The sequence below is a fragment of the Alligator mississippiensis genome, chromosome 1 (genome assembly GCF_030867095.1).
Source record: "Alligator mississippiensis isolate rAllMis1 chromosome 1, rAllMis1, whole genome shotgun sequence".
Taxonomy (NCBI): Eukaryota; Metazoa; Chordata; order Crocodylia; family Alligatoridae; genus Alligator; species Alligator mississippiensis.
Genome location: NC_081824.1, coordinates 410,493,556 through 410,518,898, shown reverse-complemented (window position 1 = coordinate 410,518,898; position 25,343 = coordinate 410,493,556). Strand labels below are relative to the sequence as shown.

The following is a 25,343-nucleotide window of genomic DNA, read 5'->3' as shown; positions in this document are numbered from 1 at the left end:
GGGCCCGCACTGTTCAATTTCTTTATTAGCGACTTGGATAATGGGGTGAAAGGCACCCTGTTTAAATTCGCAGACGACACCAAGATTTGGGGTGAGGTGGGCACGCTAGAAGGGAAGGACAGATTACAGTTGGACCTGGACAGGTTTACAGGGGTGGGCAAATGAAAATAGGATGGGATTCAATACTGACAAGTGCAGGGTGCTGCACTTAGGTATGCTGCTGGTTCCTATTGCCTATAGGTTGGGGAACTCCCTTCTTGATAGCACGGTGGCAGAAAGAGATCTTGGAGTCGCTATTGACTCCAAGATGAACATGGGTCAACAATGTGAGGACACGGTCAGTAGGGCTAACCGTACCTTGTCATGCATCCACAGATGCATCACAAGCAGGGCCAAGGAGGTGATCCTCCCCCTCTATGCGACACTGGTCAGGCCGCAGTTGCAGTACTGTGTCCAGTTCTGGGCACTGCACTTCAGCAGGGATGTGGACAGCATTAAGAGGGTCCAAAGGAGGGCCACTCGCATGATCCAGGGACAGCAGGGTGCATCCTACAAGGAAAGGCTACGGGACCTTAACCTGTTCAGCCTTCGCAAGAGAAGGCTGAGGGGGGACCTGGTGGCCATCTATAAACTTACCCGGGGCACTAGCGGGGAATGGGAGAGACCTTGTTCCTCCGAGCACCTCCCAGAGTAACAAGGAATAACGGCCATAAGTTGTTAGAGAGTAGGTTTAGACTAGACATTAGAAGGCACTACGTCCCCAGTCAGGGCAGCTAGGATCTGGAACCAACTTCCAAGGGAAGTGGTGCTGGCTCCTACCTTGGGGGTCTTTAAGAGGAGGCTTGATGTTTACCTCGCTGGGGTCATTTGAGCCCAATTTTCTCTCCTGCCCAGGGCAGGGCGTCGGACTAGAAGATCTACAAGGTCCCTTCTGACCCTACATCTATGAATCTATATAACAGCTTTTGTCTAGGAGGTGGGAAGCTCTGGGGTTTTCAAGGCCATCTTTGTGTGGTATAAAGACTTAACAAATGCCTCTTGTACTACCCCATTATCACATGGAGAATGGATCTTGCCTTCAGAAATAATAGTTGCTTTTCAGTTAGTGTGGTGGTTTCTAGCTGTTTACAAAGATGGATTTTTTTTTTAACTCGTATATTTTAAATATTTACTAACTTATGCTGTGGAACACAAATCACCTGAAGGACCTGTTTAACCCTATAGGTTCCCATGTTCAGGTGGTTTAGCTATAGATGTTAGGTTTTTGGCATACTGAAGCTTTCATCAGGGGACAGTGGATGAAGGAAAACAACAAAGGACTCATGTTTTGAACTTCTAAACCTACAGATCATTTCTTTTTCCGTGGTTAGTTAAAGCATTTGAAACCTAACTCTGAAAAGCGTTTGTTGGGAGGAAGGGACACTTTGAAGGTTTCTTTTAAATTTTCTGTAAAATTGGATGATCATAGTGCCAGAGGGGGTCCATGAGTCTGCTAATCCTTGCACTTGACATAGAAATAGGTTTTATGATGGTACTTTCTGGCTTTGCAAGAGTGTTCAAAGGAGAGAGATGTTGAAAAAAAATTGTGAGGTTCTACAGTTGTTCATATAGCAATATCAGTTCTTGTTTTGCTGTATTCTTTAGTTAAATGTAAATGTGGTTTAGGGGCCTATTTTTTACTCTTTATTTCAGAGTTCAAACAAAACATTGAATATAGTATGGACTGGTCATATTGATAATAAGCAGTTATGAGCATCCTTGCCACAAATTTTAAAACAAAACATTTTAAATGCTGACTGAACAAATTACTGAAGGATTCTCACATACTTCTAATTTAGGTTGCTGGTAACCCTATCTGGTAAAAATAGATATTCAGCTGCCTAACAGTTATAATTAGACAGCTGAATTTATTAAAGTGTGTGTGCTCGTATGTGTATGAAATAAACCAGAAAGATGCAGATATCTGAGCATACAAAATGATGCAGTATGTCTAACTGCTTCCTAGACCAAACATTGATTTGTATTATAACTTGGTTTGTGTGTTTAATAAAACAGGAAATGTTCATTTTTCATTAGTAGATAACCTAGTGACTTCTGTAGGCCTTCCTGAACAGCTTTTTGTCTTTACCATATACAATCTAGTCCAACAGTGATTGTAAAAGTAATACTTTTGGATGTTTTAAGGGTCCTTGGAACCCCTGCCTCCTTTAAACTTGATGATAAATTGACATTTATAAAGCACTGAAATGCATATCCCTTCTAAACCTCCTTAGCCTGATGAAGGGTTTTTGAACCTAAAAGCTTGCTTAATAACTATTCTCCGACTGTTCGGGTTGGTCTAATAAAAGATATCAATTTCACCCAAGGAACCTTGTCTGCCCATCCCTTCTAAAAGCATTTCAGAATCTGAAATCCTTATGTATTTTGACAGGCAAGGTTCTTTGGGTAAGTCCAATATAGTTTATTAGATCAACTAAAATGGCTGGAAAAATTCTTTGCAAACTTTCAGGTGCAAACACCCTTCTTCAGGCAGAGGAAGCATCTGCAGTTGTTTTATGCTCTTCCTGGATGTAATAGAATAGAAGCCAGATGCCAGTATGCAAGAATGCCAGTCAGTGAAAATGCGGATTTTGGCAGAGGATGGGTGAGAAACAGGTGGTGGGGGAAAGGAAATGTAGACCTGGGCTAAGTACAGACATTCAAAAAGCCTGAGCCTGAATTGAATCATGTTGGCAGGTCAGTCTAACCTGCATAGACTGAACCAATTGGCAAGTGAATAGACATTCACTTCTGATTCCGGAAATGCAGCCACGCGCCTGCAGTGACTTGGGGTAGATGCTGGGGTGGGGAGGGGAGAGTTGTGTTGCCAGGCCCTGCAGGACACTGAGTATAATTGGGGAAGGGTATAAATCCCAACCCTGGCCTGCAGGGACCCCAGCCAGGGTGTGCCTGGAAGGGGAAGCAGCCCCTGCCAGGCATTTCCCACTACCACCCTCACTGCTAAAGTGGCAGGAGGTATGGCCAGCAGCATGAAGTTAACAGAGACGGAGGATGGGGGTTAATTTCCCCTTCCGTCCCCTGCCCGCGGAGCAGCCCATATCAGGATCATTCCCCCCTCGCTGCTGCTTGGCCAGACTCTGGCACAGCATGGCCCCCTGAAGTGAAGGGGCAAGGAGGGGTTTATTCTTATTCTTCCCTTTGAGCAGTGGGACTCAGAGGGGTGGCTATGGGAGCTAAGCTGAATTTTGGGGTGGCCATAGCCCCCCAAGCCCTCCCCTCCCAGTGCCATCGCTGCTTGCCCCGCTCAGTCTGAGACAGCTCTGCCTGCCCTGCTCCTGTCTTCAGCTCAGTGCCCCTACTGCAGGGGCGGGCAATTATTTCAGGTGGAGGGCCGCTTACTAAGTTTTGGCAAGCCATTGAGGGCTGCATGACAGGCAGCCAGGGGCAGATAAATATTAATTTTCTAAAATTTTTAGGGGCCCCGCGGGCCAGATAGAATGGTCTGGTGGGTCACATTTTACCCACCCCTGTCTTAAAGCTTCTCACTACTGAGTCAACTGTAAAATGGAGAGGACAGGCTGCTTGCATTTCAGCTGCTCTCCTCTGTTTTACTTCTACTCTATAGGTTTAGATGATGCAGTTTAAAACTGTAGCAGCTGCTAGGTTACTGTCAAGAGATGTGCTTCAGTTATTGACACAGTAGCAGTGCTAAAGTCGTGGGAGCAATGGTAAATAGCTCTGAAGGTCTGCCATGTCATGGCGCAATGCATCCATACTTGCTCTAAATGTGCTTGAAGTCAGGTACAGCCTTTCTCAGTAGGGCAAATTAGCCTGTCCAGAAGAGCTCTGTGCCAGCACTTCTTCCAGTGTCTGAGCTTGCTTAGGTGTCACGGCCTTGCAGTGTACACATAGCCTAAGAAAATAGTTTCTAATGTAGGTCAGGCCTGATTCCCAGGTTTCTGGGGTGTGGGTTCCGGAAGGTGTCTCTATCTGCAGTGCATTTGCAACTGCATCTTTCTTTTTTCTACACAGTAGCAAAATTAGGGGTGAATAAGAAGGGCATCCACCCCAGGTGCCAACTTAGGGGCTTCAGAATTGCCCCCCACTTCGCAGTGTCTGCACTCTGGCAGTACACCCATACCGGAAACTCGTGGATAAGGCTTCTCCCCCCCCCCTTTCACCCCTTCTCTCCTGCAGGGTTTGCTCTGGGCACTAATTCTGCTTGTTACACCACAGTTTCTATATTGAGTCACGCTGTATCCTGGCAATCAGTAAGTAAACTGCACTGGATGAAGGGGAGTTGTGGCCACACCTGTTCAGAAGGAGTAGGATGGTACTGCTTCTCTAAGCCAAGCAGCGTAGGGAGAGTTCTCGTTTTCATAAGAAAGGGGAGCCTAACCCCTGTGGGTGTTGCAGCTGCACCTTATCTTTATGCCGGTATCTCTAGTATTCCTTGTTTTGTTTGCACTTTCCCCTCTAAGCTGCCTCCTACACTTGCTGTGCTCAGTTCACTGTCCCAGGGTCTTACTCTCCCACTTTTTGTATGGTGTTTTCTCCTCTGGATTAACAGTAAGATTTGCGATGAATACAGTGTAGTGAACTGATTGATCCCTTTAATATTAACTATAAAGCAGAAAAGTAACATAACTTCTATTAAGCATAATCATATTGTGCTATATATCTTGCCAGAATTTCTCCCCTATGACCTCATCCAGTGGCCCTTAGATAAGCAGTTCTTTTGACTGCCAGCAAATGTGGGGGGAGGGAGCTTTGTGATTGAAAAAACAGTTCCTGGCTCAAAAACAGAGGGCTTTTAGTATATCTGTAAGGCTAATCAATCCAAGATTTTTTGGATGACGAGAAGTGAATACTGGAGTCAAAGAGCCTTTTCAGCTAATGCATTAACAGGAAATGCTATTTAATCTCAAAACTTTCCCATTTTATTATATAAGAAAGCAGGAAAATGGAAAATTAATTTCTCTCTGAACTTCTGTGGATAGAACTATAAAGAAAGATGCAGAAATAAAAGCTTTGCCTTTTAAACACCAAGGAGCTCCCTAGCCTGGATATATTAAAAATAATATGCAGTTTTTAATTTAAGAGCTATAAACATTTTAAAAAGTGTAGAATGTGTTGGATCAACAAAGTGCCCTTGGGGTTAATAAACTGAAGTGGTATTTCAAGTTACAATCTGCCTTTAAGTATTATTGGTGCATGTGTTATTAGTGAACATCAGCTAATATGACATGAATATTCATGGTGGAACACTGTCATTTATTTGTTCAGTATAGGAAAAGCACACATTCTGTTTGAGTGGTTAAAGTCAGAGTACTGACAACTCAGAAGTTCCACTAGTTTAGATTTCATAGGTGCCAAGGAAAAGAGAAATTTCCTTTAGGATAAGTCAGACCAGGGTAAGGATGTCTCTTCCTTGTAGGCAGAAGAGATGAAATAGGAGTTTTGGTTTGTTCAAATATTAATAATATTTCACAGTTCAGAAAGAAATAATGTTCCCTTGGTGTTCTCATAGGTAGTAATTTTTCAATCCAAACTATCTTAATCTTTTTTTTTGTCAGATATTTTCTTTTAAAGTTTGTCAGGGGGAGTTAATTTGTTTTAACTGGTGTAACACAGCTGAATACATTTTGTGTGTTACTTGAGGGAGACCTTTTGTTCTTAACAAGAGCTCATGGGAATTGTGGTACAAATTCTTTAAGAACGCTTTGGTACAAATTCTGAATACCTGTGGTAATGAAATTTAACGCATCCGCAAAACCTCAGCTGTGATCCCAGGTGTAAATTTGCTGTTCTGGGAGCATTTTACTTTGTTTTTTGTCAATTTATAAATATTTTGTAAAGTTTTACTGTTTGGACAATTTCTTAAGCATGAAATCTTTAGACTTGACCCAGAGGTTCTAATTTGTGTCTTTTTAGCAGCCAGGCTTGACGATTTCGTAGTGTTGGTTGGTTTATCTGTTGTGCTGAAGGACAGTTTCCAGTTGTTTCAGAACAAACTGTCCAGATTTCTGACCAAGTTAAGATGCTTTGAGATAACTGGCTATAACAGAATTTATATTACCATAATTATAATATAATAAACAAAAATAATGCCTCACTTTAGAAGCATGTATACACAGAAGGGACCAAAAAGGAAGTGAAAGCTAAATAGAGAGGCAGTAGATTGTGATCTTGTGATGTCTAATATAATTATTTAACTGAAATAATTTTAGATTGAATTCGCTTGAGGTGGAAGAATAAAGGAAATGGGCGGTATATAAATCCAATGCATCAGAAAAACTAAGTGACGATAGCTGATATCGATCTATCAATATCGATATTAGCACTGTCTTTTGTTTCCAATATGTGGCCTTGATCGGTACAGCAGGAAATGGACCAGATTCTTTGGGTTTATTTTCCTTTCCTCTTTCCCCCTCAGTTTGTTTTCTTCAGCCCGCAAACTTGGTTCATTTCACTGCTTAGTTTAAATGAAACTCTTCTGGAGCAAGAACTCAATTTATTTGGTGCTCTGTGCTATTTTTTTAAAAATTATTGCCTCAGAATATCTGCAATTTTTTGAGGTGCCCTTTGAAGATTAGTTTGCAATACAATTAAAAAAAAATCAATGAATATTAAAATGTGGGAACATAATATAATTACATATGCATTGCATTTCCCATGATAGTAAGGAGTAACCTTTCTGCATGTACCTGGTGTATGTTTTTAAATAAATAGTGTTTGGAGACCGATCTGGAAATGACTGAAAAATTGTAAATCAAGCCTCTGAAGCCCTGCATGATTGTAGCTTATAGGTAAATCAAGCTCAGGCCACCTTTTGCTCATAAGACACTCAGAAATAAAAAATAGAGAATGAGTTTGTTAGAATTAAAGAATATTATCAGGTTTTGCAGTTTGTGTTTAGCCTCCTTTCTTGTAAAATGTTAATTATTTGGAACAGAATGTCAATGTATTGTTAGTTTGTTGCTTCACGTCAGAAATGACTGTAGGGCTACCTTTTTTTTTTTATCTTTGGCTAAGAATAGGTTTGCTTTCCTTTTTGGTATGGTAAAGCCTGAATTCCACAGGAAATTAAAGTAAATCAAACTATTGTATGTGGAAATAAACCTGAGAATATGGCTTCACATGAGTATAGGAGCTAACTCAGTGGTATGCAACACAGTCAGAAGTTTATGCTTCAGTGATTGATTTCCTTGAGATTGACATAAATAGTAATATTTCCTCGATAAACGTGGATTCATTCACTTACCAGATCAAATCCAAACTTGTGCTTTTGCAAGAAATAAAATCATCAAGTAGTTACCATGTATGAAGCATCTTGAGGCACCATTTCTGGTCTTGAGGTCTGACATGGAAGAAACATTAAAAATATTAGGTATCCTGATGCCACTGTGCATGAAATCTTGTTGTTTTTGTTTCAGTAAGTGCCAAAACTTGCCTGTTTCTGACGTCCTAGTGTACCCATAGTGGTAATTCATCTGTGTGCAACCTGTCACTTCGTATAACAGCCAGAATGCTTTAGGACAAAAGAAGAAAAGCATAGCTTGGTGGTGAATTCTTGAATGTGACAGAAGAAGAAAGAAGATCCTTGTACTTCAGACATTTTCAGTTGTAGCCAGAAGCTATTTTTCAAAGCATTAAAAATGCTCTGTCACGTGGCTAATCCAGTTGTTTTAAGATTTCTTTTTGGTTCCTGTTACCTATAAATTGTTGACCTACACATAACTGAGCAATGCTTCTAATTATGTGAATGTACATTGTATCAGGAATTGGGAAATTCATGGGAATGTTTACAAGACAAAATCATGTAGCTGATTTTCAGAGAAGCCCTCCCTGCTTCTGCCCAGTTACATGTTTGAAATTGAAGTCAGTTTTAATGCAGATGATGACAAATTTTCAATTCTTCATCTCTGCTTTTGCAAAGCTGCCATATAGAACAACCAAGCAGTTCATCTGAGCATTCAAGAAGTAAATTGATGGATCAGAATTATTAACATACGCTGAGGACTGAAAATATGTAGAGAACCGTGTTGTCTGATGAGCTTGAATTAGCATCGGATGTGTGTGTGCCTGTTTTACAGCAATAAATGACTGGAAGCGGGCATGGAGGAAGAGGGAGTAGGAGGTATCATGGCTTTCCAATAAGAAGCATAGTACTTAGAGAGTGGAGGCCTGGTATTAGAGGCAATCTATGGAATGTGCAATAAATCCCATCTCATACTCCTGTATGAGGCATTTGTTGCCAAAGTGATTATAACCTAACTCAAGTTTAAATCAATAGAGTGAATTATAAAGTATTTACTATAATTATGAGATATAAAGCAGAAACTGCATGTTTAGTACAAGATCTAGTACCTCTACGTGCATACTAGTGTCTCTAGCAAAACTTTTAAGCTTGCATGTATATAACACTTCCTGAAATCTGGATTTGAACCAGAGAACTGTCCATAGGCAAAGTGAAGCAGTAAGCCCCATTGGCATAGAATTTTTCACAAAGCACCTAACACAATAGAGTTCTGAAGCAGAAGCAGGATTTCCATGGTACAGTAACAACAAGAATTTCATTGGACTGTTAACTCAAAGACCATTTAAATATCAGCAGTACCTACATCACTTGCTTATAGTTTCTAACAGATGCATCAAGACTGTTAACCAAAGTGAGTATGTAAGTACATTTGAAGGGACACTTAAAAAAAAGCTGTTAACTTAAAAGGTGTTGATCTAAGCAGCTTAATTTTTTTTTCAATGATTGATACATTTTCTCACTGGGTACCTAGGAAATTTTGTGAGGTGTATACCAAAGAACTCTCAGCAACTGTCCTTAAACCTCTGGGTTGTTCTCTAAGGAACTCCCCCCTCCTCCTCTTTCCCTCACCTTGGTAGGTAGAATAATGTAGACACCACTACCACAGAAGAGAAAAGGCTGAAGGAAGAAGTAGATTAGAGGCGGCAACTCTATTCCCCTCCCAGACCTATCAGTCAGTTGCAGCCTGGAGCATGTAAGGTGAGTTGGGTGGTAGAAAGTGGAACAAGAAAGTTTTTTTTTCCCACTTCCAGCAGCCACATGAGGTGTGGTTGAGGCAGTTGTTTACATATTGCATAGATATTGGGTACATGGAAACTGATAACAGTGTTCTCCCATTTTCTCCAATAGCAATAGAAGTACATAATTCACTTATCTGCATAAGTGTCAGGCCCAAATTTTGCCAGTTGCATATCATAGAATCATAGAAAATTAGGGTTGGAAGGGACCTAAGGAGGTCATTTAGTCCAAACCCCAGCTCAAAGCAGGACCTTCCCCAACTAGATCATTCCAGCCAGGGCTTTGTCAAGCCAGGTCTTAAAAACCTCCAAGGATGGAGAGTCCACCACCTCTCTAGGAAACCTGTTCCAGTATTTCGCTACCCTCCTAATGAGAGAGATTTTCCTAATATCTGACTTAAACCTCCTTTACTGTAACTTGAGACTATTGCTCCTAGTTTTGTCATCTGCAGGGATTTGGGCTTTCTCTAATTAAAAAAAATCCCCAATTCTCAGATTTAAAAAATAACCCCAAATCCTCATTTTTCCATGATTAAAATTAAATGCTGTGTGTGTAGTGGTGTTTCATTTTAATCACAGAAAAATGTGGATTTTGGGTTACAACTTTAATCCAAAAATTGGGCATTTTTTAATCTGAAAATAGATGTATGTTGTCACATACATCACTTCATGCACTAAACAGATATGGAAATAAGTTTTTAAATGCATAGAAACTTCTTGACCTTACCGTATTCTGTTTAGCTGCATAATTGGTGAAACAAGGAGTTTTAAGGCTTCTAAAGCAGCTTTGATTTTGATTAGTTCTTGTCGGTTTCAAAGATGATTATGGAGGTATTGTGTGCTCTGAAAAGCAAGGTAAGGACCCTTAACGATATGCAAAAAGCTTAGTGCAGACTGCTTCTGCAGTGAGTATTAATTGCATTGAGTTCAGGTAAATGCATATGCAGAGGCTGCACGCACATGTTTAAATGACTTGGGAGAATTCTCCTCGGTTTATTCTCCTGATAGAAAAACTTACCTAGAGATGCCTGAACAGACATTAAAATGTCCTTGAAGAGCAGACAGCCTTCAAGAGGTCTTGTGCATCCATACCAAGCAACACAGCCTCCCTGGGGGAAAAGGGGAAGGAGCAAAACACCCTAGGATTCTAGAGGGCTGTGCTATGGCTTCTTTCAGAAAAGAATGTATACAGATATACCCTTGCAGGAGACATTCTCCTTGGAGCAATTTAACTCTTATTGTTCCCAGGTTATCTTTCTTCTAGAGTAGCTGTTTTTGCTATGGGAGAAAAATCCTGAACATCTGTACACTCATGCTTTTTCCTAGGAAAGGAGCAACTCTCCAAGGAAAAACTCAACATCTGTATGTGGCCTTTGTCGCCCACCTATAACTGTGTGTATATTTGGGGGGGGGGTGGGGCAGAGAATTCATTAGCTGGCTGCATGTGTCCTGTACAAATCCAACTCCTGTCTTTTTGGCTATGTGGCTATATATGATGATAAGTCTGATGGGGTAAGTTAGAAAAAAGGTAATACAATACTGAGGGCAAAGTAGGAACAGTGAAGATAGGGGAAAATATATGGAATATAGAGAGAAGAAAATAAAAATAGAAAATAATAGAAGGAGGTGACAGGAGAAATGAGGAATACTGTCTGAAAAGGCTCATAATCACAAGGTAGATCAGTCTCATGGGCAAATGTAGTAGTTCATTACAGTATCCTGAAGTGGTAAGACAAGTGAAGTACTAAAACAATATTCTAGGGAGATTCTTTAAGAACTACTCCCATACTGAGTCTTTCAGTAGGAAAATATATTTGTAAATCTGCCATTTGGCTGCTATCTATCCTCTAATTCAATTTTTGGCCTTAATTTTCACTATATCCCTAGCCAGTTTGACATGGGACCTTTAGCAAAGCTCTGTACTCTCTTATAGTGTAGTCTTTATCATAATTAAGGTTTGGGGACCCATGGGTAGCCCAGTAACAATGGGCATAATTCTCTCAGTTAAGTTGTTGACCCCTTTCCTTTAGCTCACTATTTCCTTTTTGAGAGAGCAGCCTGAACAGGCCACTGCAATTGTCAAATTACTTTCTCTTTAGTCTTGCAATGAGTGGCTGTTTCATGTTGGTTACTGATTCTTTGAGTATTCTTGAGTGGGCCAGCTTTGAATGCAGGTGCCCTCTGAAAGGGCCAGCTGCAAGCTATGGCTACCTGAATAACCCTGCTGTAATAGCCTTCAGAGGAGGTCTTCCCGATTTAAATCATGACACTATTTATGTCTCCCCTGCACTTCATGCTCCAATACCATGTTGATGCAGAAGCCCTAATATTGCATCACTGGAAAATTGTCTACAAAATGTGACCAGTCAGATGAAAGTAGTACATTACAAATCCACTTCTGTAGGCCTTAAAGGTACACTACACTTTGATTAATTTTTGCTCCCAAATGACTCGCCAAATTTTGCAAGACCGGTGTGAAATAATCCATGGGTTTTTTGGCTGCCTTCCTTGGATAGCTGAGGGTTTACCTTCTTAGCTTTAGGAATGGGAGTTAATCCTTGTGCAAGTGATGTGGTATCTACATGCATATGTCTCTTCTTTCCTACCTGCTCCCAAAACATTTCTTTTGTTACGCTAGGCTTATCAAACAGGGCCAGGATGTTTGACCTGTTGTCAAACAAGACTAGGCTATTCTATTGCCATCTGAGCAACCTCAGAGCCAGCCTGGAAAGACCCAGCAAAAATGCAAATTAATATCAGGTAGAACTAATTGGGCACCTGTACATGTGCTGGACATCTCCTGTGACACATGCTAAGTAGTTTATTAGCTTAGATTAGATTAATAGAGTCTTCTGGTGCTAATTAATGTGCTCCAGCAGCCTCCATGTCATGTCTATTCAGCATTGCTGCACTTTGTTGACCAAGCTTTAGTTCAAGCACTCCCACTGCCATTTTGAAGTGCAGGGTGTTGAATACATGTGATGCTGTGGGCACTTTAATTAGAACAGCTCTCGGAGCTGCCCTAATTAAAGTATCCCACCCTAGAGCACGTGTATAGTTGCCCGTTGAGGCTACTTATTTTGAGACCTGCTGGTTTCATTTCCTTCCTGTAGAGCCATAAAAGGGAAACATAGAAGAAAAATACACAGCATGACCTAGCAGGTAAAGTGTAACACATGGATTTACAGGTTCTAGGTTTTTTTCCAATTTTGCTCCTGGTCTCTTCCCACTGGCCAAATGTGAACTTGGTCTCTCTTTCATTTGTACAAAAAGAATACAAATTACTTGGGGATAACAATATCATACTTAATTCCTTAATGTTTGAAAGGTAGTTTGAGATTTTCCTATAGAGTTCATTATGCAAGTTCACATTACTTTTACGTTCCCTATATGAACGTTCTGAACCAGTTTGGAATTTTGAACAGAAACTTTTGAGTTAAACCAGTTTCAGGTAGGCTTCTCGACTGACTGACATGAATGTTAACATGAGTTGCAGATTCAATTATTAATTTTTCTGCAACAAGATGTAGCACCATAACTTGTTTCCAGTGGAAATACTAGCCCTGACCACAGCTAAACATCACACAATTTATTAGCTTTAGATCATTATAGGGTGAGGGGTTTTAATTTATTGGAATGATTCTTGTGTATAAACATATCTGACCTTCCTGAGAGAAATATTTATGTTAAGAATACAGTATTCAATTTAAAGTGTCTGTTATCTTTCTTCACACTACAGGTGATAATGACCCTGTTTCCTTCTGAAAGGTCCTGAGCTATCTTTTCCTCCATTAAATTGTTTGTAATCCCTGGGACTTTTTCTCTTCCAGTTTTATAGATCTCCACACTGTTTTTTTAATCTTTGCTGTACCTGCTGCTTCCCTCAAATTTGAAGAATGTTTTGCATTTGAAAGCTTGTTTAAGTCCTGTCCTGACCATTTAGTCGGTCTAATCAAGGAGATCACCCAAAACAGTCCTTGCCTCTTGCATTATTACCCAGGACCCTGTTTTTTTGCTCAAAAAAAAAAAAATCCCCAGTTTTTGGATTAAAAAGTAACCCGAAATCCACATTTTCCTGTGATTAAAATGAAACACCATTATAATGATATTTTAGTGGTGTTTCATTTTAATCACAGAAAAATGTGGATTTTGGGTACCTTTTTTTAAATCTGAAAGTTGGGGATTTTTTAAAATTAGATCCCTGATTATTACATACTTTATAAGAACACGCTGTAAAGGAGTATATCAGTTATGGCACTTTAGTTTCTCTGGTGAGCGCAGTAATGATACTGACAATCTAGTTGAATTTCTTTAAAGTTGTAGTCCCTAGTTATGAAGACAACAGTAATGCTCAGGGACAGCGTCTTTCTGCATTAAAGCAGTTTTCTGGCTAATCTATTCCTGGCAGTTTTCCTTGGATCTAATTACTGCTTTCCTTGATTAGTAGTATTCAGTAGGAGAAATTGACATGAGGCAGTTGGTTTTCTTTAAGTGGAATGTGGACCTGTAGCAATTAATCTATGCTGTATCAAGAGATGGAGAGAGCAGGGTGACTTAATTACAGAATTGGGTAAGCATGTACTGTTGAAAGAAGACCATGCCTGTGCTTTTTGAAATGTGAAATCCTAATCATAAAGATTTTAATCTGTCTTGATGTTTTATATAATGGCACGTCATGTGATCTCAAGTCTGTAATGTCATCATATGCCCTTCTTGTTTTGTCTTGATCATGACCAGCTCTTATTAGACCCGGCGAACTTGGAATAGAAGCAAGTGAATGATCTTTAATGGCATGGCTTTTTGAACCTTGAAAGTGCTATTGAGTTCAGGGCTCGCAGTACATAGTAGAATGCTAATGTTAATTTTCCTGCTGCCAAGAAAAGTATTTATTCTGAGTCTCATTCTGTGGGAACTAATCAACAGGTACTGAATGACTATATAGATGAAAGTGCTATTTCTCCAGAGACAAGACTGTGACGGAATAGCCATGAAAGTGTTCTTGGAATTGGAACAGCATCTTAAGAGGTATTTCTAAAACTTCCATTTGTTAAGAAACTTTCTTTGCTACTTTTAAGTAGTTAAGCTCTCTGTTCAAACAAGTGCTTAAAAATGGCATTGCTACTACTAAAGCAAGGTGCTTGACATGAAATGTCTCTGAAATGTAATACGAGCTCAGACAAGTGCTTTGGTGTGGTGAGCTACTTAATTTCCCAAATCCTCACCCTTTAGAAAAAAAATCAAGACCCATGCTCTAAACCAATACTGCAGTTAGAAATTAAGCTTTCATCCTAAACTATTCACATTCAAACTGTTCCTTTGTGGGGTGGGGGGAATAGTAGCATACTTAGCTCTCTTCACATTCATTGCAACTATAAAGAGCAGCATCTCTGCATTGAAAATAAATCATTATAATAATATGTCTATTTCACAATACTAGATCAACTTTTTAAAAGGAGTTATTTTTAGAATAACTCTTACACCCTTTTAAATATTTTTATTTTAAAAGTTGCAGTAATGTGTACAACCTGTTTTTCATCTGAGTCTTTTTGGAAACCTACCAAAAAAAGTTGAATACAGAACTTACCTTATTCAGTGTGTTACAGATTGAACAGCATGTGAATTTTGGTTTAGTCTTCAGCAAGTCTTGTTTTTCTCTCTCCATTGATCAATGAAACCCCAAATACGTGGGACTACTTTTCCTTTCCAGCTTTGATTTTTTTTTTTTTTAATCTGATTTCCTTCAAAGTGATGACAAAAACAGAGAAAAGGGGGGGGGGGGGGAGGAGAATCTTTCATGATTTGGGAAATAGGAAGAATTATTTTAAAAAGCTTTGTTAAATTATGTTATATTACTTACAGAAGCAGAAAAAGTCTTGGTTCTTTCATGTTTTATAACTGCTGCTCACCTAGTGCAAATAGATAGCTTTACATTTTGTGGGGAGGGAATACTGGGGGAAGCAGCAGTATAACATCTCATGTTTTCCAACATAAACAATATTCTTTTACAGACACTGACATATGATTTGCTTGCTAGAAAAATGTTAAAGGTTAGACTTTTTTTTATGCCTCTGAGAACAAAAGAGCTGGCATGCCTTTAATTGGAATTATATTTTCTGTTAGTTATTGTGTGATTTACAGTGTAAACAGGAGCTAAATGATAAAAAGGTCATGGCTTGTGAAGATTTCAGAATTTGGGTGCTGTCCTTGTTTTGCCTCATCCATAAAAATCTGACACTTAAATAATACATCTTGTTGTCATTGTAGTCAGATACACAAATAGTAATAGAATTTATTCCACTTGAAGGTGTGTTCACATCCCTGCCTGTAATATAATGTCTTTAGAGAGCAGTTTTTCTCAGTGGAGTGAATGATGCATTTGAAAAAAAACAAACCCTCTGAATGTTGTTTATACATAAAAGTTCAGGTACATACAGAAATCAAGATGACCCTGAATTTAAGATGAGCCCCCAATAATTAGATTCTATATATGGGAAATTTATAGATTTATTATAATTTCCATGTATAGGATCTAATTATTGGGGGCTTATCTTAAATTCACTTCCCCCTGCTATTGCAGGCAGTGGGGGGAGAAGTGATGAGGGAGGTAGTAATGGGGCAGGTGGGAAAGGGGACAGACAGAAGAGGAAGCCATAGTGGGGGCGCAGTAATGGGATAAGCAGTGGGGGATCATGGGGACAGATAGTAGGGTGTAGGGGGAAGGCAGTGTGGAAGCGGTAGGGCAGACAGTGGGGGAGGCAGGTAGTTTCCCCCCTGCTGCCTATTTCCTCCCCCCCCCCCATTTACTCCTTTTTATTGCATGCCCCTTCAAAGCCTCAGGCTCCCAGTCCCCTTCCCCCACTCCCCAGTTTGCCATTCCATGCTGCTTCTGCTTCCTGTAGCCTCAGGTCCCTGCCCCCCTTCCTCCCATCTCCTCCCTGAAGTGTCCTGTTCCTCTCCTCCTCCCCCCCCCCCCCGCTGCTCCATCTCCCCCTTACCTTTACTCTGGCACCAGCAGGTTTCTTCCTTGCTGCAGCCTGGAGGCACTGAGCACTGCTCCAGCCCAGCCCCATAGCAGCAGCCCAGAGTCAGCTCCACTGCCACATGGCCGGGCTGGAGCCACACTCTGTGCTCCAGGCTGCAGCAAGGATGGATTCTGCAAGCACTGGAGCAAAAATAAGGGCTAGTGCAGCAGAGGAGGCAGTGGGGGCTTGAGGGGAGGTAGATGGGAGGCAGCGGGGGCTTGAGTCTGCAGGGGAGGAGTGGGGCGGGGAAGGTGGCTAGGCAGTAGCTACAGTCCCAACCTAAAGCCACAGCTGCAGCATCCACCTGCCCTCCTTCACACCGCCCCCCCCCCCCCCGCCAGTCTCAGTTCTAAGATGAGGGGTCCCTCTCCCCCCCCGCCTCATATTTTAATTAAGTTAATATGGTAGATTTATGCATCTTTGAGATCTGGTCAATGCGTAGCTGTAACTTAAATCGAATGACAAATACACTGTTTATACTAAACTGGTACTGTACTTAACAAGGAATTTTGTTACCAGGTATCATTGGCAACTGCCTTTTGTGTTGTGGGTTAATGACAGCAGGTCAGAGGTGATTTCTTTCTCAGATATGTACTGCAAGAACCTGGGTTACTGTGTATCAGAGTAGGAACATACTGCTAACTGTGCATCTGAATATGTTGCAACTGTATTTTATCATGGAAAAGAAGTAGGATTTTCTCTGACCTTTCTGCACTACATTATAAAGGCTTGTTACAGGGCAGGGGTTCCCAACCCTTTTAGGCTGAGGACCAGCAAACCGTGGACTGGGAGTGACCGCAGACCGGCAGTGACTGGCATACTGTGGGCAGGTAGCCAATCCTTTTTTATACTTAGTATAAAAAAGGGATGGCTGCCAGTTTGTGGCTTGCTGGTCTGTCTGGCAGCCAACCCTCCTGTGGACTGGCACTGGGCTGTGGCCTGGGAGTTGGGAACCCCTGTTACAGGGAATATCCATCACTTCACACTGCTGTAGTAGGTGCACTGATAAGACAGCTGAGCTGATAGGACTCTTAGCAACTTTAGCTGTATGAACAGTACTTGTACATGCTCCTTGGACTCCATGCTTTAATAGTTTTGTTGCTTTTTGTTTACTTTCAACTTATCTTTGCTTTCACCTTGCTTCGTTTTTCAGACAAGTACACTGGATAATTATATTTTAGTTGTTTTTCTCTAAATTAGAATTAGGTGATAGCTGTTACCCACCATTACAAATTAAAGAGAAATTATTAAGCCTGTTTAGTTTTCATTTGTTGCTGTCTCCTGTCCCCCCTCAGCCCCCATCATCATATTGCTTCTCTCCAGGAAGAGATGAATACATTTTGCTTCTGAAATTGAAACTACTGGAACTTTTGTGTATAAATTTATAAAGGTGCATTATCTCTCAATTTATTCTTTAACTTGATATTCCTTTTGCAAATCCATCGTTAAAGGAACACAGGCATACTGCTCATGTTTATAGTATGGATCTACTCACCTGCACATCTGAAAATATTTATTTAAAACCCTATTTTGCTATATGCTGGATATATTTAATGCAAAGGATCAGTGTTTATATTATGTTAGTGCAAATATCTGATAGCAACCTGATTTCCTTAACAAGGAGACAGTAACATGCATTCTATAACACCCATTTTTCAGATGCTTTGTGCATAACAGTGGTCCTTTTTGCTAAAATATTACATGTTTATCAAACAGCCCTAGGGCAGAAATTGTGGCACTTTTCAGAGCTGCAATTTGGATTGCAATCAGTCTTTACAGGGAAGCAGTGAATGATGCTAGCCCATAATTTAAACTGAGTTGATTTGAGTTGCGAGTTTCTGAAACTACCTGCTGAGGTGGTGTCTTTTGCTAAACTCATAAAATATGCCATAAGGAATAGTGTGCTATATGCATATGTGTAGCAAAGATAACTTGTGCAAAGATTTTGCAGGTTTTTCCAACCCAGTAGACCAGGTTGCTATCAAGTATTATCAGTAATGTGAAAATATTTAAGAGTAACCAAGGATCTGGGAAAAACCTGCAGCAGACTTATTCCACTTTTGAGATATTAGTAGACATACCTCTATGGATGCCAGTAACTTGGTTCTTAAAAGTACATCTTTGAGAGAAGCATCTAATCTAGGATTTGTGGACTTCTACCATCTCCACTAGTAGTTTGTTCCACTGATTAATCATCGTCACTCTTAAAGAGTGTATCAGTGTGTGTAACTTTCTAATTAGGTGTATAGCTACCAACTTTGTGTATAACTTCCTAATTTTGAATTTGTCCTTGCTTCAGCTTTGACCTGTTAGTTCTTCTTGTGTTCTTTTCCAATAGATTGAAAGGCTACACCCTTTAGCCTTAACACTATGTGAAAATGCCTAAATGCTGGAACCGAGTTACCTTTCAATATTCCTTTTGACAAAGTGAACAGCATGACTTTTTCAGGTCTTGCTAAATAGCACTTTCTCTAGCCCCTAAATAATGTCTGTGGCTCTGTTTTGTACCCTCTCCTTTTTTACCCCAACATCCTGTTTTGAAATGTGGATATCAAAACTGTCCCCATTGTTAAACTAAAAGGAAAAAGTGATAGTACTCTAAATGCTACCTGCTCATGATGCTCTTCCTCTCTCTTGTACCTTAATAGATAATGGTGTTGACATTTTGGGGATCTTTACATGGGACTGGGAGGGGTGCTTTAGTTAGAGAAGCTCTCAGGAACTGCTTTAATTAAAGCACCCACAGCATCTCGTGTATTCAGCATTCCACACTTCAAAATAGCAGCAGGGGTGTTTTACCTAATGCTCATTCAGTCCTTAGTTAAAACATCCGTACCACCATTTTGACATGGAGGGATGCTGAATACACAAGACGCCAAGGTTGCTGGAGCATGTTAATTATCATCATGCTTCAGTAGACTTGATTAATTGAGTCTGCTCCAATGCACTGTAATAATATTTTTCTTGGTTATGCGAACTAGCATTTTACAAAGTAGTTTCAAGGCTCTTCTAGAGGTGTAACAAGTCATCATGAAATCAGTTATTTTATTCAGTTCAAGTTTTCAAGGGTGGTGTGCGTGTGTGGCTTTAAATCATAAGGTTTGGAAACTTACTAAAAAAATTATAAGCTTATTTTGAAGAATAAGATGACAGCTGCCAAAAGGATCCACTCCAGTGTAAACTAAGGACTCTTGTAATGTAGTTCTAAACTTGTATTTAGGTCTACTTCAGAAAGGTGCCAAAATGCAGTATTAAGGAATGGTGTATACTTCTTTGTTATGAATAGGAGTAGAGTTGAAAATTCGGCCAACAGCAAGTAGTATAAAGAAGATTTACTAGGTGTGTTACATAGATACAAAGTTTTAAGCTGTGATCTTCTAATAAACATCCCATAGGCCAATTAAAGGGAATATACTTTGCAGTTCCCAGAAAGCCTAAGTCACTAGATGTCAGTGTCTGTCTCCAGAAAGGTAGTATTTAGACAGTGTCTTAAGTTTACAGAATCCATATAGTTACCAGGATTGTCATGTATATATTTGCAACCAGCAGACATCTAGTGTCACAGTCCCTTTGACCTGAGGCTCCTGTGTCACAGGAGCCATGTTGAAAGGGGCTGGAAGGCAGCAGGGAATACCTCCACTGTAAGGTTATTCCTCCAGTGGTATAAATCTAGTGAAAAGATTCTGTGCCACCCCAACCCCTTTGTAAGGCTGTGGTTTAGCAAGCAAGCAGAGGTACAAGCAAAGTAATTCTGGGTTGCAGTATCACTTGTGCTGTGACTGTCCTATTTAGTTTATAGTTTTATAGGGCAGCATGTGCAGACATAGAGCAGCCCTGGAGGTGCTGCTGGGTCTAAGCAAACCTGCCATGTCCATCATGCAAGGAGGCTGAAGTCAGTTTGCTCTGTTTTGAGTTAAAAGTGGAAACTGACTTTTCTTAATTATCCTTTAAAACTTTCAAGTCTGAGTTTTTTAAAAATACATGATTTTCTTTCCATGTTATAGTCTTAAACCACTAAGGCAGATATGGGGGTTGTTATTACTTGTTTTTCAGCTCATGGTGTAATTTCAGATTTTGTGTGAAGGTGTTCTCTTAACTTGTACGCTCAAAATGTTCCATGTCGCTGAAAAAAAAAAAGTTCAGGGCCTCGTTTACATAATTCCTGTGAGAACATAGACATAAAATTAAGCTGGTAGCTCCTGCTATGTGTGCAGTTAATATCACTTTCTAATTATAGAAAAGCAATATACAAGTGAAGAAAACCAAAAGTGTGTCAACCAGGTAATACTCCTCCATCAACACTTAGCCAGTGGGACTTGTGTTTTTAAGTCACACAAGTGCTTCTGAAAATTCTGCCATTAGGGGCTTAAATACAGTTTTAGGAACCTTATTTGGGTTTCTGTTTTAAGAATATTGGTTTGTAAGTGTTTTCAGTGTATTGAAAACTTTATCACCAAAACAGTTGCATTACAAAGAGATTTAAGTGTTATAATTTTAAAGGCTTTGAATTCAAAAATTATAATATTAGCCTCTGGAACACTTCTTAGACTTTTCTCTAAAATCAAGTACTTAAGTGTGCTACCAAATTGTTGTTGAAACTTTAGAAAAGTAATTAACCTTCTGGTCCATAGCTTTAAAATGCCAGGAAGTCATTCATAGAATTTCTTTCACAATTTATAAACAGCCAGTGGAGTATGTCACGGTTTACTGGAAAACTATAAGATGCTCTGAGATAATTAAAGTAAACTCTAAGAGACTCTGCAAGTGGTGGCATTTTAAAAAGAGCAGGATTTATAATTTTGTGTAATGTGAAGATACTGTAGTGAAATGTAGGATAAAGTTGGGTACAAGTATTCAAATTTAGTTTTACCAGGTTTCAACCTTACACTTAAATTCAGGCATATCAGTTATTTTTAATTCTCTCTAGTCTGGCCAAATGCATCTTAACTCGATTGAAGAATTAGGCCCTGAAACAGATCGTGTTTCTTTTAAAAATATCAGTGTGTATTTGATATAAAATCCAGGTTCATGAATAAGGCAGTGTAACTAGTCACTTAAAAGTTGGGGAATGATATCATGTAGCTGAGCACTCCTATAAAGAACATGCACAAAAGCCAGTTCGTTTTCTCGGTAAATGTTTCCTTTTTTTAACCACAGAAAATATTCTGGTTTTAGTAAAATGTCAGAAGCTTCGGAAAATTGTGACCCAACTCTTGCTCAACTTTAACTCTGGCATCTCCTGGCTTTTCAATGCCAGTGTGTCAAACTGTTGGAAGGGATGAAGATGGTGTCTCTTTACAGTGCCTGAAAGCTGCACAGAACCCTGCTAATGCACACCCTGGCTTATTGCTTATTAGAACAGACATCAGTTAGTTAGAAATTTCATTATCTGGGATTTGTAAGACATAAAGCCATCCATTTCACAGTGTCTTATGCAATATAACTTTTCCTAATGGAAGTACTTTCAAGTGGAAGAATAAGAGAATATAAAGAAGCCTTTCTAACATTTTTTTTCTTAACATTTAGTGCTAGTTTTTCTCTGACAAAATGAGATGATGATTTTAAAGGCATGTTTTAAAAAAACCCTTTTTAACCACGAAGTATAAGTAAGAAGGCAGTTAGTTTTATTAGAAGGGGATTGCACTTTGCTTTATCCCCTTTTCCTCACTGCCACCTCTAGATTTTACTTCTTCCTAAGAAAGTGATATAGTGGCCTGATACAAAACCTACTGAAGTGAATGGAAGAATTCTAGTGACTTCAGGAGGTTTTTCATTGGTTCCTAGGAACCTTGACTTGCAATTTCTGAAGTATGGGCTTGATTTTAAGTGTCAAAGTGAAAAGAGAAGCAGCCATCAAAGAGGAATTTGCTGTCTAGCAAGAAACCTGGTCCAGATGCTGTATTAGTCATGGCTTTGGAAAGGAGCTTAGCTAAATTCATCAATCAGTTCAAGGTTTCCAATCCAGTTTAGTTGGAATTTAAAAAAAAAAAAAAAAAAAAGGGGGGGGTATGGGGGAAGAGGGGAGGGCAGGAGAGGCAGAGAAGAAATGGGTGTAAGTAGTAGAAAGTGCATAGATGTAGAGTTGTTAAGAAGTGGGTCAAAGATGAAAGGGAAAGGATAGAAATTGTCCCATGTCGTCCAACGTGCAAACTAGATCAGACTTCCTATTTTGAATTTGGGGAGGAGTTCCCAACTCTGCCCCATTAGGAGCTGGCAGTTGACTATGACTGGGGGTTGCCAACCCTCCTGGATTGGCTGAGAGTCTATTGGAATCGGCATCAATCTCCCAGTGACTATTGAAAGCAGTCTGGGAGAGAGATATTGTGAACGGGTTGAACAGTACAATTAATGATATTATGTCATGCTGGGGAAAAAAATCTCCTGGAATAGCTTCAGGCAGTTGGCAATGCTAACTATGACGTCACCAGGAAAACCTACCTGGCACACCCACGGGATCTCAGTGGCTCAGAGCTACACTAACGTACAAAAAACTGTACGTATCAGATCTGTGTGATCTGACTGCTGCCAGACCACTTCCTGTTTTCTGTGTTTTGTTTCTTGTGTCAGATAGGTGTGACTTGAAATACTCAAATAATTTCCTTTTATTTAAAATAGGAATACAAAGTCAGAGAAAAACGCATTCATGTATTTTAAACAGCAGGATTGTGTTGTGGTGTGGGAGGCTTTTCATTCCTTTGGCTTTAAAGAATCTGTATACATTATGTGCACATTAATGTTGTAGTCGAAAGGGGAAAAATCAAAATGTAAATTTTATGAATAATTTTAGATTGTGTGCAAATAAATTTACACAGGGCTTTGGAGATTAATCATATGCTGCCTCCTAAGGTGTGAAAGTTCTGGGGGGCTTTTGTATATTGACTGTACAATATGTGATTAATGCTAATAAGGTAAGGCCGAGCTGTTGTGTCAGGCCCAAAAAGAAAAATAAACTTTATCTCCTTGTTTAGAGAGCTGTTAAAGCTTCAGTGGAAGAAGGGCTCTTTTTCATGCTGCTTTTCCCAGTTTTATATTCAGGACCACCAATTACCCATCCTATGGGGACAGCTGTACTGTACAAGAATTAGGGCAAAGATAAGGTGGAGCTAAACCTTTGTATGGCCTTCTGCAGAGAAAAGACAAGAGTTTGGTCCCAGGCCAAATATTTCATTTAATATTTCTGAAGTTAGTTGCTGGATCTTTTCCCACCATAGGGCATCAGGTCCAAGTGATTATAGGGCTTTGAGGGGAGCATTCACTTTTTATCAAGATTAAATTCTTCCAGACTCTTCTAATCTAAACTTGGGACCCAATTTGGGTGATAGACCTATCCAACCGTAGATGCAAGTAAGTAATTTCTGTTTGCTAATTCATGGTCTAGGGTGTACCAACAGATTACTGAGAGTCTAACCCAGTGGGGACTTGGACAGAACAGGTCTCTTCTTCCTGTTCAAATTGCACTACAAGCTGTAGTCCTCTCTCTGTAAGGATTCTTTACTGATGACCTTGGGAAAAGAACATCAAAGAGCTTTAGCCATGGATCAAGATTTTCTAAAGCTATAAGTATTCTTTGAAGAGAGCATTCTGATGAATAGACTGCATCCTGTCTTTGCTAGCAAAGATTCATGAATTATCGAAGAGAGATGCAAATGTTTATATAAAGATTTATTTTACCAACAGCTAACATTTAGTGAGGTTTGTTTTAATGAGGATGTTATAACTAAAGCCAAATTAACTATCAAATTTTTCGATAGGGCTTTGACCAGTGCTTTACCCCCAAGGAGAAAATGACTGGCACTTTCTTGACTTTCTTTGTAACATCATTATCTCCAGGCTTTTAAAATGCATCCTTCTGTCTTCCACACAGAGTGCACAACATGATATTCAGTATGTGTACTATGATTAAACTCACTGTCCTCTCATAGTAGAGCCAAAAAAGGTTATACGTAGGATGGTATTACGTGGTTTTTCCCTTTGTGGTTTTCTTTATCCCCTATACCTTGCACCTGACACAAATAACAGTGCAAATATATATGCTATATTATTGTTATGTGATTAGCCATTTAGCTTCCTTAAAAAAACCAACCAACCAACCAGATAGATCATTCATACTGTATCCATCATTAGGTTTAAGTAGCTTCAAGGTTCTAGAAGTAGCAAAAAAAAATAATAAAACTGTTGCTAGAGAAATATCTGGCAGTTGAGGGCTCTTTAATCTAGCAGATCCCATGGCTGGAAGCTGATGTTATCAGTGTTCAAACTGGAAATAAGCAGATTTAGGAATAGGTTGCCAAGGGCTGTGAGAAATCTTCAGCAGGCTTCAGGTCTTTAAATCAATATTGCATACTCTTCTAATTCAGCTGCAACTGAGTTGGTTAGATATGGGAATTTCTGTCTGAAATTGTGACCTTTGTCATATTAGATTGTAGTAATGGTCTCCTCTGTCCTGAAAACTGTACATTTTTCAGACTTAACAAGAGCAGCTAGTTGCAACTCCTCCTCTAATTTGACAGGATTACATCTATAGAAATGGTGACTCGTATCACTGCTGAAATCCAGAGGAATTTTATTGTAGACTTCAGTGGAGCTACAGTTTCATCATAGGCAATTAATTTGCAGCAACTTTGTCAGACATCTTATAATTCTAGTCATTTGCAGGATACACAAGTCCTTATGAAATTTAACAGAAACGCAATACATTGTTTTCCAGTTCCATATCACCTGTGTTAAAGTTCTGTCTAAAGTAAAAAGACATGTTTAGCACAACCCATTTACTGCAAGTTTCTTCCCTGGAACCAATAAATTTGTTATAGCATACTTTCATCTTCATGTGTGTTCAGGATTGAATTATTGATTGTTTTTCAACTGTACAAGGCAGGCATACATGGATAAAGCCCTTTGGATCCTGTATATAGTATAAGATTGATTTCCATGTTGACTATGAAAGGGAGTTAGGATTTTGTAAGGAGGTTCCTGGCTTGGCTCCTTCGTGGTATAAGCAAGAGAAATTTTATCTCAGTTTTGAGACAGATTTTGGATGTTTTAATGTCTCTTGCTAGAGTGGAGAGCATTGTTAATGTGTTTAAATGATGAATTAAAAGGTCTGAGAGGAAATTTGGTGTGTGTTTTTTTTGTTTGTTTTTTGTTTTTTGTTTTTTCTTTAACCAGCACAGGGCAACACACAAGTTCAAGCAGCTTGGAGTCTAAATGAATCTGTACGGATATATGCCTAAGATGAAAACTGTATTATTGAGTCAAGAAGTAAAT

General features: G+C 39.6%; 1 protein-coding gene across 15 annotated transcripts in view; it reads left to right on the top strand.

Moving 5' to 3' along the window:
• TSC22D1 (TSC22 domain family member 1) overlaps positions 1-25,343 on the top strand; it is a 313,047-nt gene that overhangs the window by 99,442 nt on the left and 188,262 nt on the right. For 3 of the 15 annotated variants that reach the window (XR_002094412.2, XR_002094409.2, XR_009461670.1), the window contains one exon: positions 13,981-14,082. The exons of 10 other annotated variants lie outside the window; for them this stretch is intronic. Coding sequence is in view for 2 of the 5 variants with exons in the window: in XM_059726423.1 (XP_059582406.1) it covers positions 7,437-7,482 (46 nt within the window). In the remaining 3 variants the exon portion in view is untranslated. Of the gene's footprint in view, positions 1-7,436; positions 7,524-13,980; positions 14,083-25,343 lie in introns of those variants that run through there. 2 more of the 15 variants (XM_059726423.1, XM_019500441.2) reach the window with 2 other exon arrangements.